Source organism: Zosterops lateralis (assembly GCF_965231275.1).
Source record: "Zosterops lateralis genome assembly, chromosome: 4".
NCBI classification, from domain to species: Eukaryota; Metazoa; Chordata; class Aves; order Passeriformes; family Zosteropidae; genus Zosterops; species Zosterops lateralis.
In genome coordinates, this window is record NC_139765.1 from 6,245,044 (window position 1) to 6,261,724 (window position 16,681).

At 44.0% G+C, this 16,681-nt stretch overlaps 1 protein-coding gene across 1 annotated transcript in view; it reads right to left on the minus strand.

Moving 5' to 3' along the window:
- Nucleotides 1-6,903: 6,903 nt before the first annotated feature.
- Nucleotides 6,904-16,681, minus strand: part of ETV6 (ETS variant transcription factor 6) — a 122,103-nt gene continuing 112,325 nt past the window's right edge. The window contains exons 6-8 of the mRNA XM_083859600.1: nt 12,523-12,665; nt 10,546-10,646; nt 6,904-7,342 (exon numbers count right to left, since the gene is read on the minus strand). Coding sequence (XP_083715726.1) covers nt 7,237-7,342; nt 10,546-10,646; nt 12,523-12,665 — 350 coding nt within the window. The 3' untranslated portion in view covers nt 6,904-7,236. The remainder of the gene's footprint in view (nt 7,343-10,545; nt 10,647-12,522; nt 12,666-16,681) is intronic.

Here is a 16,681-nt window from a genome sequence, read left to right on the forward strand (position 1 = left end):
TGCAAAGTGACAACCTAAGCCTTACCCTTCAGTGGACATCCAGCCAGGGGTGCAGAGATGGTCAGTAAGTGGACAGGTTGCCTGAGTTATGATGACTCACCCTGGAAGATGGTGATTAAGTGCTGTTAGTGCTGTCCTTTTGAGCAAATGAGGGCTGTTACAGCAGGGATACAACTGTACTGCCACAGGGCAGGAGGAAAAAGGCTGTTTCATTCACTGGTGACATTGGCACTGTTGGACTCAGCTCAGCTGAGCTGGTTGCTGAACATCCACACCCCACTCCCCTTTTTTCAAGGCAACAAGCTGAGGAAAGAGGAGACTGGAGGGATGAAGGTGGGAAGACAGGTTCTTGCTCTTCTTTTTCTGCTCTGGCTTTAAAATGACATAGCACTTTTCACTTGATTGGGGAGAACAGGTAGGGACACCTAGAATGAAGAAACTGATGTGATTTTGTTCACCATTGGCACAATCCTGTCTTACATTTTATGCTGGAGTTCTAGCTGCCCTGGCATTGATTTCTTGGCACCTCATGTCCTTACTTATTTTGGAAGTGGATCCTGGGAAGTTCATCTTCACCTGGCACTCTATTGGGCTCTTAGGAGCTGCTTGGGAGGTGAAAGCTTGAACAGGCTGGAAACCTTCCCTTCCTCCCTCCACAGCTTCCCCCTTGCTGGGTGTGGCACGATGGCACTGTGCAGTGGGACATTTCTGCTGAAGCAGCTCGTGAAGCTACACCTTTCTCCCATCTGGTGGATATAATTTAGCTCAGCTTCCAGTTCTGCATGGTGAGAAGGCTGCAGCAGAACTGAGCCTGGAGTGAACCCAGTGTAACCAGCAGATCCCTGGGTATGTGGGGATCCAGTATGGACAGAACTGGCATGTGGTAGATCCACTTGTTCCTGTGCTGTTGGAATACCAACACTGACACACCAACCTTTTCCTTCAGGTGATTAATGAAACATTTTTTCTTTTGGGCTTCATGCTGTGACAGTGCATCCTTTCTCTCCTCACATCTTCCCTAAGTGGCTCTTTCTACATTGCTTGGAAGCTGCTTGGGTTTCAAACTGAAGTCAGCATGTTCTTGTTTGCTTGTGCCTCAGAGGTGTTGTCACATCTGGGAGAAGTAAAAACCTTTCTTCCTACGTAATTAAAAAATGCTGCTGTCAGCAGGCTCTGTAAGTCCTCAGGGTGTGTGACAGTCACTGAGGTCTTGTTTGACACCCTTGCAAAATCTCTCCTGGTCAATGCTGAGGAGCCAGATGGAGGAACCATGCACAACCATGCTTGTGGCAGCTGTAGTCTGCAAACTCTGCATTGCCCATGCTCCCTGTGCTGCTGTTTGCCTAGGAGCTTTCCTTTGCAGCTCAGTCAGTTTTGAAATTGGGAAGAAGATTCACTGGACATGCACTGCTGTGCCTCTTCTGTCCCAGAGCCTCCAAAGGATGTTCTCTGAACTCAAGACTAGTTCTGAAGCTGAGACTAATCCTCACTGGAGCAATAGCCAAAACCACTGAGAACTTCCTCCACTATGCCTTCAACCTGCAGCAATTTCTATTGTTCAGAGTGCAAAAGAAAGCTGTGCCAAGGTGTAGGATACATGTATTTCCTCTCCTAAAATTAAAGGAAAATGGCCTTAAGGGACTGAATTATAGAGGAACACACCTTGTTTCCTTCTTGCTTGATGTCTTGGCTGAGAAAGGGGTTTGCTTACTGCTTACTCTTTGCCTTTGTGTTTTAAAAACACCCGTGAAAGGAAAGAGAAAATAAATACTGAGCAAGGAGCTCAAGTGCTCCTAGCTCATACATGAGCCAGATTGTCATGGGCCATCCTGAGCTGTAGATGGGATCTGAACATTTTAACCTGCCATGAAAACATGGATCTGTTGAACGAGACCAGAGGAGGGCCACAAAGATGATCAGAATGCTGGAGAATCTCTCCTAAGAGGACAGGATGAGACAGTGGGGTTGTTCAGCCTGAAGGAGGCCTCAGGGAGACCTTAAAAAGGCTTGATGTATCTGAAGTAAACCTGCATAGATGTTGAAGAGGGAGTTTTTACAAAGGCATGGAGGTGACAAGACAAGATAGAATGACTTTAAGTGGAAGCAGCATAGGTTTTTATTAGGTATTAGGAAGAAATTCTCCCCTGTGAGGGTGCTGAGACTCTGGAACTGTATACCCACGCAGAGAAGCTGTGGATGCCCCATCCCTGAAAGTGTCCAAGACCAGGGTGGACAGAGCCTGTTGGAGCAACCTGGGATAGTGGAGGATGTTCCCTTCAATGGCAGGGGTGGAATGAGCTTTAAGGTCCTTTCCAACCCAACCCATTCTGTGATTATTTGAGTTGCTCCCACCAGAGAGCACTGGCTGTGGGCTGTGTGCTGCTGACAGGATGTTTGTTTGCTGTGGCATTTGGTGGTGCCTCTCTTGAGCAGGGATGTGTTTGTTTGTTTGTTTGTTTGTTTGCTGTGGCATTTGGTGGCACCTTTCTGGAAGAGGGATGTGTTTGTTTATTTGCCATGGCATTTGGTGACACCTCTCTGGAGCAGGGATGTGTTTGTTTGGTGTGGCTTTTGGTGGCACCTCTGGAGCCTCATGCTGTCAAAAGCAGCAGGAACTCCACTCATGGATGTGACAAACAGCAGGGAGCAGTTTGTGCCACGTCATCTTGCTCTCCCCTCACCTCCTGGTTAGGGATGACCACTTGAAAATACAGTCCTGCTATGCTGGAAGAGAGGGGCTGGGTTTCTAAACTGGTTTGCAAAGATGAATATTCTTCAAAACCTCTTGCTCTCAGTCTTTGTTCTGGCCTGTTTACAGGGTAAAAAAGATGCATCAGTCATCACAGCAACTCGTTTTTGGTTTTTCTTTTTTCTTCTACGTCCACTCCAAGAGAAAGAAGGAGAACCATGTACACGCATCCAGTCATTAGAGGAGTACTTGGCTCATCTCTCAGGACAGGCAGCAAAGTAAATATTTCAAGGGACAGCCTTAACTTTTCCGAACAACACTTCCCAGGGAAGATCAAGGCACTGCTCATACGTGTTTGGACAGGGGGAGCCTGCAGGTTTCATTTCCTAACTGAAAACAGCTGCTATGTGCTATACTCTTAGGTGTCATGACTCTTAAAAAGAAATAACCTTGTAGCAATGATTGCACCAACAAATTTGGCATTCCTGCTTTTATATTAAATTTTTTTATTGAGATGATGTAATTACAAGCATTTTAAAAATTATTTGCAACTCACTGGCCCTGAGAATAGGCTTGTTTTTGTTTTGTTACATTCATTTGATTCAGTCCCTTAGCCCCACACCTTAAAAAAACAAAAGCCATCATCAATAAAAACACTAGAATTTTATTAAAAAAAAAAAAAAAAAAAAAAAAAAAGACCTCAAACTCTGGATTCGCGTACAGTTGCAGTCTGACAAAAAAAAAAATAAAAAAATCTGGAGAATGCATATGTGGAGTTTGAAATCTGGGGAGGATGGCAGCAACTTAGTGTTCACAGAAAGGGCCCCAGTAGTGTTCTCTGGATGGAGAGGCAGTCAACAGGTATCAAACTTTAATGAAGAAAATATTCTGCTGAGGAACTGCAGCATGTCCTACCTGACTGGCCTGTGGCTGGTTGAGGCTTGTAGCAAGCTGATGACAATGAAGGTCCCACTTAACCTTTGCTTAACCACTTAACCACTCAGAACCTCTGCTGGGTGCTGAGGTTGGCAAGGATCTCTGGAGGTCATCTGGTCAAACCCCCTCTGGTCAGGCAGGGCCAGCCAGGCCCAGTTGCCCAGGACCATGTCCAGGTGACTTCTGTGTGTCTCCAAGGATGAAATGCTTTCTCCCTTTCCCCCCTTGCTCTGGTGGCAAAGGCAGAAAGTTTGGCTGTTTCGCTGCTGGCAAATCCTACGCTGGGAAGTTAGAAACTGGGGGAGGGGGGGAAGGCAGATGTCAGTGTTGGTGGAAAGACAATGTTACCTCTGCTAGCCCTGGCAGGCAGCGACGCATTCCTACAGCCCAGGACGTTAATGCTGTCTTTGCACTCTCATGGATCTGCCAGTGGATGTGAGGTCAACGGGAATCTCCCTCCTGCAGCTGCTCCAGCCCACGACTACTTTTTTATTTTTAGTCATACCCGATAAACTCACTTCAAGACCCCAAGAGCAGTTCAAATCCTGCAGTTCCCACAACAGGCCCCAAGGCCCCGCAGTTCTGGCAGCTCCAGTGTCACCATTCCCTCTGGCACCAGACCGGGCAGGAGATGGGAGGGGCCTCTGTGGGACTGGCCCTTTCCAAGGTCAAAGGCTACTTTCATTCCAACCAGCATCAGCCTTGAGAGAACTCCTTCTCTGTGGTTGTGATGATATTGTCTTATGATGTCCTTTATGTGTGAACTGGGAAGAGTTTCCAACAGCCACAAACATTTTTTCCCCTTTCACTTAGATTCTGCAAGTAATTGCATTTCCTTGTAAAGGTGAACAATTCCACTATAAAGCTTCCCTATAAGACAACACAATTTATTTTCCTGTCTTACCCAGTGTTGAGGATGGACTTAGTTTGGTAAATAATGGTGAGGAAATGTGTGGATTGTCTCTGGTTCTCTGTATTTTGCAAGTGTGCACCTTGGCCGTGACAAAAAGCTGTGACTCATCAGAGCACTTTATACATAAAGTCCCTATTGGTTTTTGTCCCTCAGCATCTTGTAACAGCAGGCGAAAGAAAATAATGCAGTTATGCAGTTATCTAGACCACAGCAATAAAGAGGATGAATCATCCTCTGCAAAAACTTGGTTTCCTTCTACCACTGGACACCCAAGGATCCAGCTGGAGCCTTTCTTTACATTGGTACTTCTCACCACACTCCATCTGTCAAATTTACCACTCCAGCTCCTGAGACTTGGCTGCAACTTGGGGGCCCTTGAGCAATGTGACAGAGTAACTCCCTGGGCCCTTGATCTCAAGGGACCTTGGGTTTCAGATCTGTGACTACTCAAGTCCCACAGTGTCTCCCAATCTCACACCTCACGAGCTTCAAGGACTTGAGAGTCACGGCAGAGACAGGTGACACATTGCTGAAAAACACTCCCCTGTCCATTATTTTGAGGCAGAACAGATCAAGTACGTGGTGTGCTGGGACTTGTAACTTACTGTGATTTTATAGAAAAACGTGGCTGGGAAAAGCTCAGAGAGAAATGTACACTCTGTCATTCCTCATCAGATACTGGCTCAGAAAAATCTCTTTTTGTTGTATGATGCTTATCTACACCCTTAACAAAGCTGTTCCTTCTACGACCTGTGACTCAGTATTAAGTCTTTGGTGAGATTGGCCTATCTCTGTTTAAACACAGGGGACACTGTTCATTGCCCAGTGCCATTTTTTTCCTGGATAGATTAACCCTCTTGTTAAATATGTAGAAAGATCAAATGTCGTGTTGGTTTAATAGCTGATAAAAGCTCTATCATGGGAATGTACCTTGTTTTTTGGTTGAAATGGATTAGATTAGCCTTTTGATTTTTTTCCAGATCTAGTTTCTTTTATGTTTCCATTAAAGAGGCTTTCTGCTTTTAATGCACTGCTGTGGACGTGCTTTCTTTCAGGCACCATGTGATTCCTGCAGTTTCCCTATACACCTTCTCCCTCTGCCAGCATCATTTCTGCTGCTGCATCTTCCTTCCATTCCACTGCTGATGGATCACTGGACACCACAGACATTCCTGTCCTGGTGGTCCAAGCTGTGAAATGTAACAGGCCAGCAGTTTTTCTTGTTTGGGCATCAAGGACTGCTGAGCTTTCTGTGACCAAACTAGGCATAGTTCTTTGCCTCATGCCAAGAACCCTCAGTGCAGCAAACCAAATGCAGGCACCTTGCAACCAGAACAAAACCCCAAACCAAGAAAGCGACACGGCTGTAGGGTTTGTTTTTCTCTTGTCTTAAATCATGTTAAAAACAGGCAAGCTGGGACAAGCTTCCTTGATGGCAGTGCTGTAGGATGGGGGAGGGCAGTGGGAGGCATTAAAAATAAACAAATCCCAAAACAAAGCCAAAATCAATTACAAGATATAAGTATAGCTATTTGGTCTCTAGTTCTCTAACATCAGCTTTTAGAGTGGTGAATCATCTACCTCTCCAGCAGCACAAAATGATCCTGGAGAGGCTTCTGAGTAACACAAACCATGTGATGAGTCCCTTTGCTTTCTCCCTGTGATGTAAGAAACAGTCCTTCACCTTTCACCCCAAAATTCTTGCAGGTATGAGAAACACCCTTTTCTTCTGTAATTACAGATGCTTCAGTCTTCCCTTTTTATAGAAAACTCTGAACTGAAATTCACAACTGTGAATATACTGGGGGATTACATATATATTTATATATATATATATGGAACTTTTAGATATATATACACACATATATATGTATCTGTCCCCACCCTCCCTTCCCCCTGCTCCATTCTATCACTTCTTTGCTAGAAGGAGGGAAAATGTTAACTGATAGTCACTTGCAGAGGTTTGTCACATTTATTTTTCTCCTCTCCGGAGCACTTAGGTGATTGGTTTTGGTCCATGTTCCAGCAGTTAACAGCCACTCCGAGTACTCTCTGTGAGCCCAAGCTATGCTGGGATGACAGCCCAGCCTACATGTGCAGGGTGTCTCCTCTTCATTTGACAGGTATGTGTGAGAATTTCTTTTGGTAGCTTCAACACATTTCCCAGTGGCAGCACATATAAATTGATCCAAGCAAACTGGAAGCCTTGAGCAAATCCCTTCTGTGTTGCTATGTTTATGCGGTGTTGTGTCATGAGACTTGCACAGAAAATAAGAGCACTCTATTTCCATAGGAAAGCCTTCCAAAAACAAAAAAACCAAAAAAGAAGAAGCATAATCTGATGTCTTGTCCTATGTGAGATAAGGAAAGTCAAACTGCATGTTTATTAGGGAAAAAAAAATGACAAAAAAAACCCCAAAACTGAAACAAACCAAAAAGAAAGAAAAAAACTCAAGGGAGACTTTGTAGGAACAGTGAAGTAGTGCATAAGTCCAGGCTTTCTCCCCTTTGCTTTCCTGCCAGCACCACTTCTGCCTGTTAGTTTGTTTTGTTAAGGTGCTTCAGGTCCTGCGTGGTCTTCAAGCTAAGCGGCGACCTCAAGTACTGCTCCTGTGTTGTTGCTTCCCCTCCCAAACCGTGCCGACCGTCGGGCAGATGTTTCTCCCCTGGACCCACAGAGGTGGTGCACCTGTTTCCTTCAGCACTCATCTTCTTGGTATATTTGTTCATCCAGTTCCTGGGATTCAAGGTGCTCGAGGCGGTCTGTCCGGCCACTCATGATCTCGTCTGGGGTCTTCATGAACCTGCAAAACAGAGAAACGAGCTCATTTCTCAGGGGTCTCAGCTTGTAGTTGTTGAGACCCCTGAGCTCTACAGATCCCAAGATAATCTTTGCTGTATCCTCCCAAAGCCTCAGTGTTTCCCAGCTTCTTCCCAGGTGTCTTCCCTCCTCCATACCTTGAAAGGAAACAAAAAAATCACCAGCATTTACCCCAGCTTCTTGAAAGCCCAAATCTGACCCAAACCCCATAGTTTTCTCCAAGAAATGATGTTTATTTCTTCTCCCTCATATTGTTTGCTGTTGTCATGTCAGATAACAGCCTGGCCCAGGTACACTCATGTGTGGTGTCTGGTGACAGAGACATGAAAGGTCTCTATGATCAGCATATTTCAAAGCACAAGCCCTTGCAAGGTGTGGGGAGGCACAGGGCTACTGGTTTGTGCAGGCCTGTGTGTAGGTGAGTGAGAAAAACATGAAACACCGAAGGAACAGAGGGGGAAAAAGCCAAGGTCCAAGTCAGAACAAGTTCCAAGAAATGGAAAAAGCCCTGAAGGAAAAATGTTTTGGGCTAGGGAACTGTAAGCAAAGACAGTCTCTTCCTGTGTGATTGTAGCAAGTGTGACTGCAGTGAGGCAGCACCCTCTGTAATGAATGCCATGGCTCCCAGCACCACTGTCTCAAAGCAGTAAAGTCTGCAGGGTGCTGGAGACAGAAACTGCCTCTGGGGAGGCATGGCAGCAGCAGGAAATGAGAAAGGACATCCACCAGCCTGCAGTTTAATTCTGAAGTCTTGGTTTTTGCCAAGATGCTTTTGTGTATTACTGCACAGAGGTAGCACAGAAAGGCTCTGCTTTCTCCTTTTCAGTTTAATGGTGTAGGAAGACAGTGTGGCACAGGAAGGATGAAATCCTGGTTTCAACACAAATCAATTTCCCAACTCCCAAGCACTTCTGGAGAAATTAGGATGAAAGATATTTATGCTGGAAGTGGTATAAAATTTCACAGTCTTTCATTAACAACGTACTGGTTAACATGCAGCTTTAAGAAATGTGTTAATTGTAAGAGCTGATTTTACTTCAGGTTGATGATATGCTCAGTATCCTTGCCCCAATGAAAACAAAAACAACCAACAGGAGCCTTGTTACTATCAGTGACTCAGAATGCTCACTGCTGGAGCCTCTCAGCAAACACACAGCATAGCCTGGAACTAACCTTTTGCCATCCCTTCTAATTTTGGAAATCATGTGCATATATGCATTTAGGGAAAGAAAAAAAAAAAAAAAAAGGGCTATGACTCACTGCTGTGTCACTGCTGGAAAAATGCTGCTGCTACAAACAGTGTGATGGTGGTGAAAAACTCGTATGCAGGAGTGGTGAATCAGTGCCTGGCTACACTCTGAAAATGCACCAAAGCCCATGGCCAGACTGTGCCCTGATTTAAACCCTGTGACTGCCTTGTTGATCTTGTATGAGGATGAAATCAAAACACGGGGTGGTCCCACTGCCCTCCTCCTCTCCATCTGGGGCATGGGCTGATGTGAGCTACACTACAGGATTTTGGGTGTTCCTTCTGGTCTGTGCTTTAAGTCACATAAAGAAAACCACAGCGTGGGTATTTCTAATAGCATTTGATTACATTAAACAGAACAAACAAACAAAAAAACCAAAACAAACAACACAACCCAGAACTGCATGAAAATTAAGAAATACTATCTGTGACCTATTTTGTTGCAGAAGACACCCAGCCAACCTATTAGAAATCCTTTTCCTGACTCCATCTTACTTAAAGCTCCATACAGATATCTGCAAATGACAACTGCCTGCACGTTAAGTCACATTTCCTATTATTTCTTGTGCTTGTGAGGAATAGCCAAGAAAGGCACATTAATGACTTGATTTTTTGCAGCTGTTCTTTTTCTCTTCAGATATAAATAGGTCTAAGAAAACAACATCAAAAAGTTTTTATTGGGAATTGTGCAAAGAAATGTTTTGCTGGGTTTTTTTTCCCCCAGTTTCCAAAGGAAATGAAGTTTATATAGCTCAAGTTTTATGCTCTCTGGTGACCTTTGAATCTGTTGGTCAATTTGGCCAAGTCTTACAGAGGAACTGAGGTCTCCAAGGGCATTAAGTTACAATGGTTTTGAGAAAATAGGCAGCCTGGTTGAGAAGAGATGAGCTCCTGTTTTGTGCGTGTCCCCACTGAAGGGAAGGCTTCAAGAGAAGCACATTCAGCGTTCAGCATCACGAATTCCCCCAGGGCAATGCAGTCTTTACACAAGACCACAGAGATACAAGTACTTTGGTCCTGATGGAGCAACCTTGTTTTCCACCAGAAAAAAAAGTTACTATTGAGCACTTGACTTTGCCCATGACTGCTTCTTTCCTTCACTCTACTTCTGCATCTGTTTCCTTCTAAGAGCTGACATAAACAAGTCATCCCACGGAGCCCTTTTCAGCTGAAGACAGTTTGAATGCTAATGCAGTTCTGTTAGCTATTTAAGAAAACAGATTCCAAGATTGCCTTCCTATTGCTGTCATTTCCAGGCACACTGCTAGACCCAGGCCACTGACAGCAAAGGAGTCCTTGGTCTGAGTTCAGTGCTCTGAGGGTCAGACGTGCACTAGGATTTGCTGGTGCTGTCTCAAGAGAACTGGAGTGCTCTCACTCTGTGCCATCTGCACTCAAGTTTGTACAAGTAGTTCCCTGCTTTAAGGCTGTTTCAGGCTCTATTTCCTAAATTCTTGGTTGTGTCATTCAACCCGATGCGTTGGGTTTTATGAACAGCTCTTGCAGCTCCTTCTCTTCCTTGAAGGCAACACCAAAGACGTGGTCATCAAGTGCTTCCCTTCTGCCATGCCTTTGAGGAAATGCCTGATCCCTGCTCAGCTTTCACTGGCAGCTGTGTTTGAGAAGTCCATTTGGAGTAGGTTTTCCAGCACTTTGGCTGAATCATTTATCTAAGGTCTTAAACAATGGCACAGCCTGCATGAAGCAGGGAAAAGATTTCAATTGTCTCCACTGATCATTGAGACAAGCCTGTGTTTTTATAAATTGGTGTGGCTGCCTTGAAAGCTGGGAAGCACTGCTTAGACAGCTTTTACAAATGTATGGCCATCTTCACTTGTGTTATAACTGTGGCAATGAGGTATCCCACACACAATTCCATCCTCCATGCTCAAAAACTAATTGTCCATAGAAAGAAAATGGCAAAGAAAGAAAATTACCTGAACAAAAGCCTTTGTCCTGGCTCCTTACGGATAATATTTAGTTTGTAGTAGTGGCGTAGGGCTCTGGACATTTTCTCATAGGTCATATTTGTTCTGTTCTGTTTTTTTTTCAAAAGAAAAAAGGAAAAGAATGATGAGATGATTCATTAAAACTTTCCTAAGCCCCAAAATGAGTTGCAGAACTATCACAGCTACTTAAAGTAACCAAGACAGATCAAGAAATTACATGTACCATTCTTTTACTGTTTGCAGGCCCACTCTGCCCCCACAGCCCTCATCATCAAAGTTGTGTGTCTCTTTCCACTCAGGGCAATTTAAGCAAGGAGTCTAACAAAAATTCCAAGCAAAGTTTTTCTACAGATTCTTGGAACACAGGTAACAAAAGACTTAATTAACTACAAGAGGAGACTTTAGGTGGAGGGAGATGCTAATGCCAAGTGGGATGTGACAGGTCTGTTCTTAATGCAAACAACCTTTTGTAAAAGCCTGGGAGTAGTGGCTGATAGGCTGAATCTGTCAGCAATCCCTGCTTGGGGCACTGTTCCTCTGGGATTCCCCTGCATTAACTAGTTAATGCTCACAGAGCACTGTGGGGACTGACAGCCTGTTTCCCCTCTTGTTACACAGGTATAAATCAAGAAGCCAGTTGGGTTGTACATCTGCTTCTGTGACAGAGCCTCCCCTTCATTCTGGGAGCTGTTGGCCCCCAAGGCCATGGCCAGAGCACTGAGGTATACTGAAGTGTGAGATGATTCATGAAAACCTTCCTAACCCCCAAAGGAGATGGCTCTGCTGAAGCTGAGTGACACAAAGCAGAAGTGATGGGCACTGGCAGAGCTGTATGTGGGGAGCCCCCAAATTAGTGACTTGGAAGAGCAGGATCAGCCCCTTAGGCTATGTCTACACGAAGAGCATGTTTCTGGTGCAAGGAGCAGTGGTTTCTGTGTGGCAGAGAGACAACTCAGCTGGCAAAGCTGTGTGTGCACCGTGTAAACAGCCGCCTTGCCATGGGCAAAATACACCAAACCAGTAGAAGCATGTTTTTGTCCTGGGAGCCTCCATGTCAGGAGGAGGAGACTGATCCACCTGCCTAAAATGCCCAGTAAGAGCAGAACCCCTCTGCTTGCCCTGACTGCAGTTAATCTGCTAAGGGAGGTCACATCAAGAGCTCCTGTGGCAGTGAAACACTAACAGGGACAAAGTTTTCCCTGAAAAATCTAGACTCCTCATTGGGAACCTCCCTGAAATACAGTGTATGCTTCTTCCATTTCTTATAGGCTGAAAGGCCACTGTGTTGCCCAAGTGGCCAATGGTCTGAAGGAGCTTCAGTTTTAGACACCCAGCATGAGACATCATGGCATGGCCCAATTATTAATGTGCAGGTTCGGTAAGTTGGTAAGTTTCATAAAATTCCCATTAGCCCGTATCTTCAGCATGTTCAGAAACAAATGGACAACAGCACAACCCTCTGGTGTGTCAGCTATTCCTCCCAGTTTTGTGTTGTCTGCCCTCTTAGAAGGAAGTACACAATCCTGCAGCATTTGGTGTCTGTCACAGGGCAGTGTGTGGAATTTGGAGTTGCTGCAGACAGGAACACAGAAAGCTCTGTAGGACAGAGCTCCTTGTAAACTGCATCTCATCAGAATATCCTCAGCATCAAGTTTCAAGCAGAAACAAGATGCCTTGAGAGAGAAGTACTGTTAATTCTTGCACTCCTTGTAATTTTCTAATTACATGCATTTATAACTAAAGGCCTTTAAACCAACCCAACAATTTCTCTATTTGAAGAATAGGTTTTAGTGCTTCAGGATGGATGCTTTGTATTTCTAGTGTACATAGAATAAAAGATTAGAGTTTTCCAGCAGTAATTTATAAGCAGTCCTTTCTTCTTTCCCCCCCATTTATAACTGAATCCTGTGATGCTACAAGAGGCAAAGTGCTTCAAAGTGGAGGAAAATTGCATTGCTTCCTTACCTTGTGGTTTCCCCACAGACGGGCCAGCCCGTTGGGATCCACTATCCGAAATATTTTGGATTCCTTATCTTCCCATCGGATGAAATTTTCGTACCGGCTGTCAGAAAGCAGCTGATAAACATAATCCCAAAGCAACCTACAGTCTGGGAAGAGAGAAACAAGAAAATAATTACTTTTCCTTTTTTTTTTTTTTTTTTCTTGGGATTAATTCTGGAAATTTTTTGGGTGAATGTGTAGTGAAAGGACAGTTGGGATCAGGGCTCAAACAGCTGCTGTGACCTGAAATTAAAATGGCTTGGCTGGTATCAGGTAATGTTTGCCAAATGGACTGGAATATACAGCCCCTCCTGATGTATCTCAGCTCTCCTGACACTGACAGAGCATCTCCATCTCACCAAAGGCTGTGTGAGAGGACCTGCTGGTCTTAATTGTGTGTTTATGGTTGTACTGAAGCACATAAAGCTCACACTGTTGGCTCTGATGCTGTTGCTGGCTGTTTTAGTGGAGAAATCATGAATCCTGCAACCTGCTCTCCCTGCTTGAGGCTGCCCCTTTCTGTGCTAACACAAGTGTCTAAAGCATGGGTAATATTAGAGCTTTCCTTTGTAGACTCCATGTGATATAGAACTGACAGCTTCTCCCATTTTCAATTTGATTTTCTGTTTTACTTTTCAAGGTTCCTGAAAAGAAACAACACCTAAGTATTATAATTACTTGAGTGCTATTGAGAGGTTAAATACTTTCTATTTGGATAATTGAATTCAAATTTCCTCTTGGCAAACACTCCTTAGGTCGCTAATTAAAGGTCTAACAGACACTTAAGTTTTAGTTTAGTGTTTTTCAGTTTCATGGCAGTCTCTTGAGACTGAGGAAGCCAAGAGCTGAGCTGCTCCTACTTCCTGTTTGCAATGTGTGTGTGCAGCAAAGAATAACAGGGAATATGGAATATGGAATGTGAATTGTACAGAGCTGGGGGTACTGCTGCTGTCAGAAACAACAAGGTTTTCACAGCTCAGATATACAGATTTCTAAGGTGGCTGTGGGGTTGCATTTCACTCTGAAAGCAATACCAGCCTCTGAAAAACTTGTTAGAGTTGTTCAAGGGCTGGCAACCAAAGAAATCCAGCTTCTAAGTGCTAAAATGGATTCTTGTCAGCCTGTCTTTCAATTCCTGTCTGTCTGTCTGGGGCTGGCACGTGTTACAATGGGGATGATGACCTGAGAATATAAAATACTTTTTGGGAAAGGATATGAATAACACGTTTAGTGAGCACACCTAAAATGGATAGAGATTTTAAAGTTATCTTCCCACTTCCAAACTGCAGTGAGTATCTCAGACACCAGTACTGTCTCTAAAACCAGAGCTCAGTTTGCCAGTGCCCTTGCTTTAGTCTCTCCGTGTCAGTCCTACAAAGAATGAAGCAGTTTGTTTTGAAGAGATGATATCTGCCAAAAATCACAGGTTCCCATTCTAGCTGAATCCTACCCTGATGGTCACCTCATCCATGACATCTAAAAGAGGAGGAATGTGAAAGGCAAGAGACAAGACTTTTTGCTGGAAAAACCTTTTTTCATTAACATTTTTTTGCAGAAAAACGTTTTCCGGAGAAAAATGTCCATCCCCATTTGAGATTTTTCTCGGTTTTATTTTAAAAAATGAAACCTGGGCACAAGTTTCCCTGGACTAAGTGAGAGGTCTGAAAACTAAGGCTGAAGGCTACCACTTGAATTTCTGTCATCCCCTCTCTCACAAATTCACAAAACACAATTCTTACATTGCCTTTCTGTCAATGTTTTTGCACACACACACACACACATTAGGAAAAAAGCTTATTTTCTAGACTTTATTTATGATTCAAGGGAGATTATATTGCTCTTCTGGTTTGTGCTTTTTAATATTGTGGGAGGTTCTCAGACTAAAGGGTAGTAAGTCCCTGCCTAAATGGTTTGTTAACATACATGCAATTAATTCTAGAATTCTTTCAATGCAAGAAATGTATAGAAAATGTCATTTTTAGTGCAAGAATCCTTGGGGTCAGCTGGAGGGATGGTGCTCCTGCAGAGGACAGTCAATGTCAGGCTTTGTGATATTCCTGAATGTTCAACCCAGGGCAGACAACCTTCAATTACAGCACCTTGTAGCTCATATTTACAGTTCTGCAGAGATACACTCCTCTTTATTCTCACCACTTTATTTGCAATAGGCAATGTTATTTTTAATCTCTCTCTCTCTCTCACATTCAGACACACACCCTGGGCCCCCCTTCTGCACAAAACAGAAGAAGCACACAAAAAAATCAACCTGAGATGGAAACAAAGAGGTGGAAACAAAGAGAGCTCCAGATGCTAAGAAGAGGTAGGATTCAAGTGCAGATTTGCTTTTTTTATTGTTCTCTTAGTTTTGAGGATGGATTCAGGCTAAGCTTGAATATAGATACACCTCAAATGAAAAGAACTCAGATCTGCATCTTGAGATCTTCACAATAAAAATCGTAAGTGATGAAGGGCCCCATCCCTTATATTCTCAACTGACTGAGCTGCTCAGACTTGCACAAGTATTAAGTAGGCTGGTGGAATTTGCAAAAAACCCCAACCACCCCAGTATCTGAGACTGCTGTTTGCTTCAACAACAAAACCCAAAATCCTTGAAAACCCTGCTTGGTTCCTACAAGCACTTAAAAACTTGATTTCAAACCATATGGCTGTCTATCAGCAAATTTAGATATGTTGCAGTAATTTACTGAGCATCACGGCAACTGTGGTAACCGTGTCTCAAGCCACTGCAAATAGGAAATAAAAAGCATTAAGCACCAGTAGAAAAGATTCAGGCTCACTGCATTTCTCATCCCCAGAGCTGAGAGCTCTGAGCACACAGTTTGTTATCTTGGAGCAGCTGATGTTTTGCAGCACACTTTAGTTATGTATGAGCTCTGCTTGCACAGGACCTAAAGCAGCTTCCCTTCCTTCTAGTTTCACGTGGGACACTTTTAGGAATTTGAGCATAGGCACTCAATGGCTTTTTGTTTGTTTTTAACCAGAAATGGTTGCCCTACGTATCTTTCTCCACAGATTGCACAGTGAAAAAAAAAATAAATAAAATGAGGTGCTGGAAGGTTCTCCCTGACTGAAAGAGGATCAGCAATTAAATAATCTATCAGTAAAGATCTTTAATAGGACATTAGAGACAGAGTCAAGGCTACCTGGTAACTCTTAGGGACTGTAATGAACCTGGACTACAGTAGAGCCCATTTGCAGGCCTGTGAAATTGGTCAAAACCCAAGAAGAGGCAATGCTAGAAAATGATTTTAAAAGGAGCTTCTCTGCTAGGAAAAGAGGCACCTCCACAAAAGGCTGCTGGAGATAACAGACAACGCGCTCAGGCACAGGGGGGATTCTTGGGGCTGCCCTGTGCTGGACCAGCAGTTGGACTTTGATGATCCTTGTGGGCGCCTTCCACCTCAGGATGCTCTATGATTGTGTGATACAGAAAGCTGCATTCTCCAGGAAGGTCAAAAGGGTGATGTGTATTTTTAGGAAGGGTAGAGGAAATGGAGAGAAGGACTCGTACGTGGATGGTTGTTTTGTTAATGTCAATCACTTGTATGAGGAAAGTCTGGATGGTGGAAATGACTCCATGAAGACTCAATCCCTTCCTTGGCTGTCAGGAGGCCTCCAAAGGAGCTGTTGCATCGGGGGACTCTCCACAGGGTGTGTGTTGGCTAATGAATAATAGCAAGAAAGCATATGGATGTTGCTGAGGCCAAGCAAGTTTAAAAGTGTGGGAGATTCAATTGGAGAGTTGAGTCAGGGCTGATACCAAAATTGTTTGGGCATGCTGTGATTTCCTGCCTTTTGGCTAAAATAAGCTTACTTAGAAAGCAACTATGCCTCCCTAACACAGGGAAACATCATTTCCCCCTAGCACACATAAAGGGTTTTTTTGTAAGTGAACTCATATGGTTGAACTTTGTATAGTCTGCAGCTACAGAGATTGAGCTGTGGATAGAGCAGGGACTGGGAGGCTTTAAGGTGATGTAGGCATGGGAAGGTGGTGAATGGCCCAGCAACGTGGAAAGGGCTCCTGAACACTGGCACTTCCATGCCCTACTGTTTTCTCAGCTGTAATACTAAGCAAGTCTGAACTGTGTAATTAGCTGGG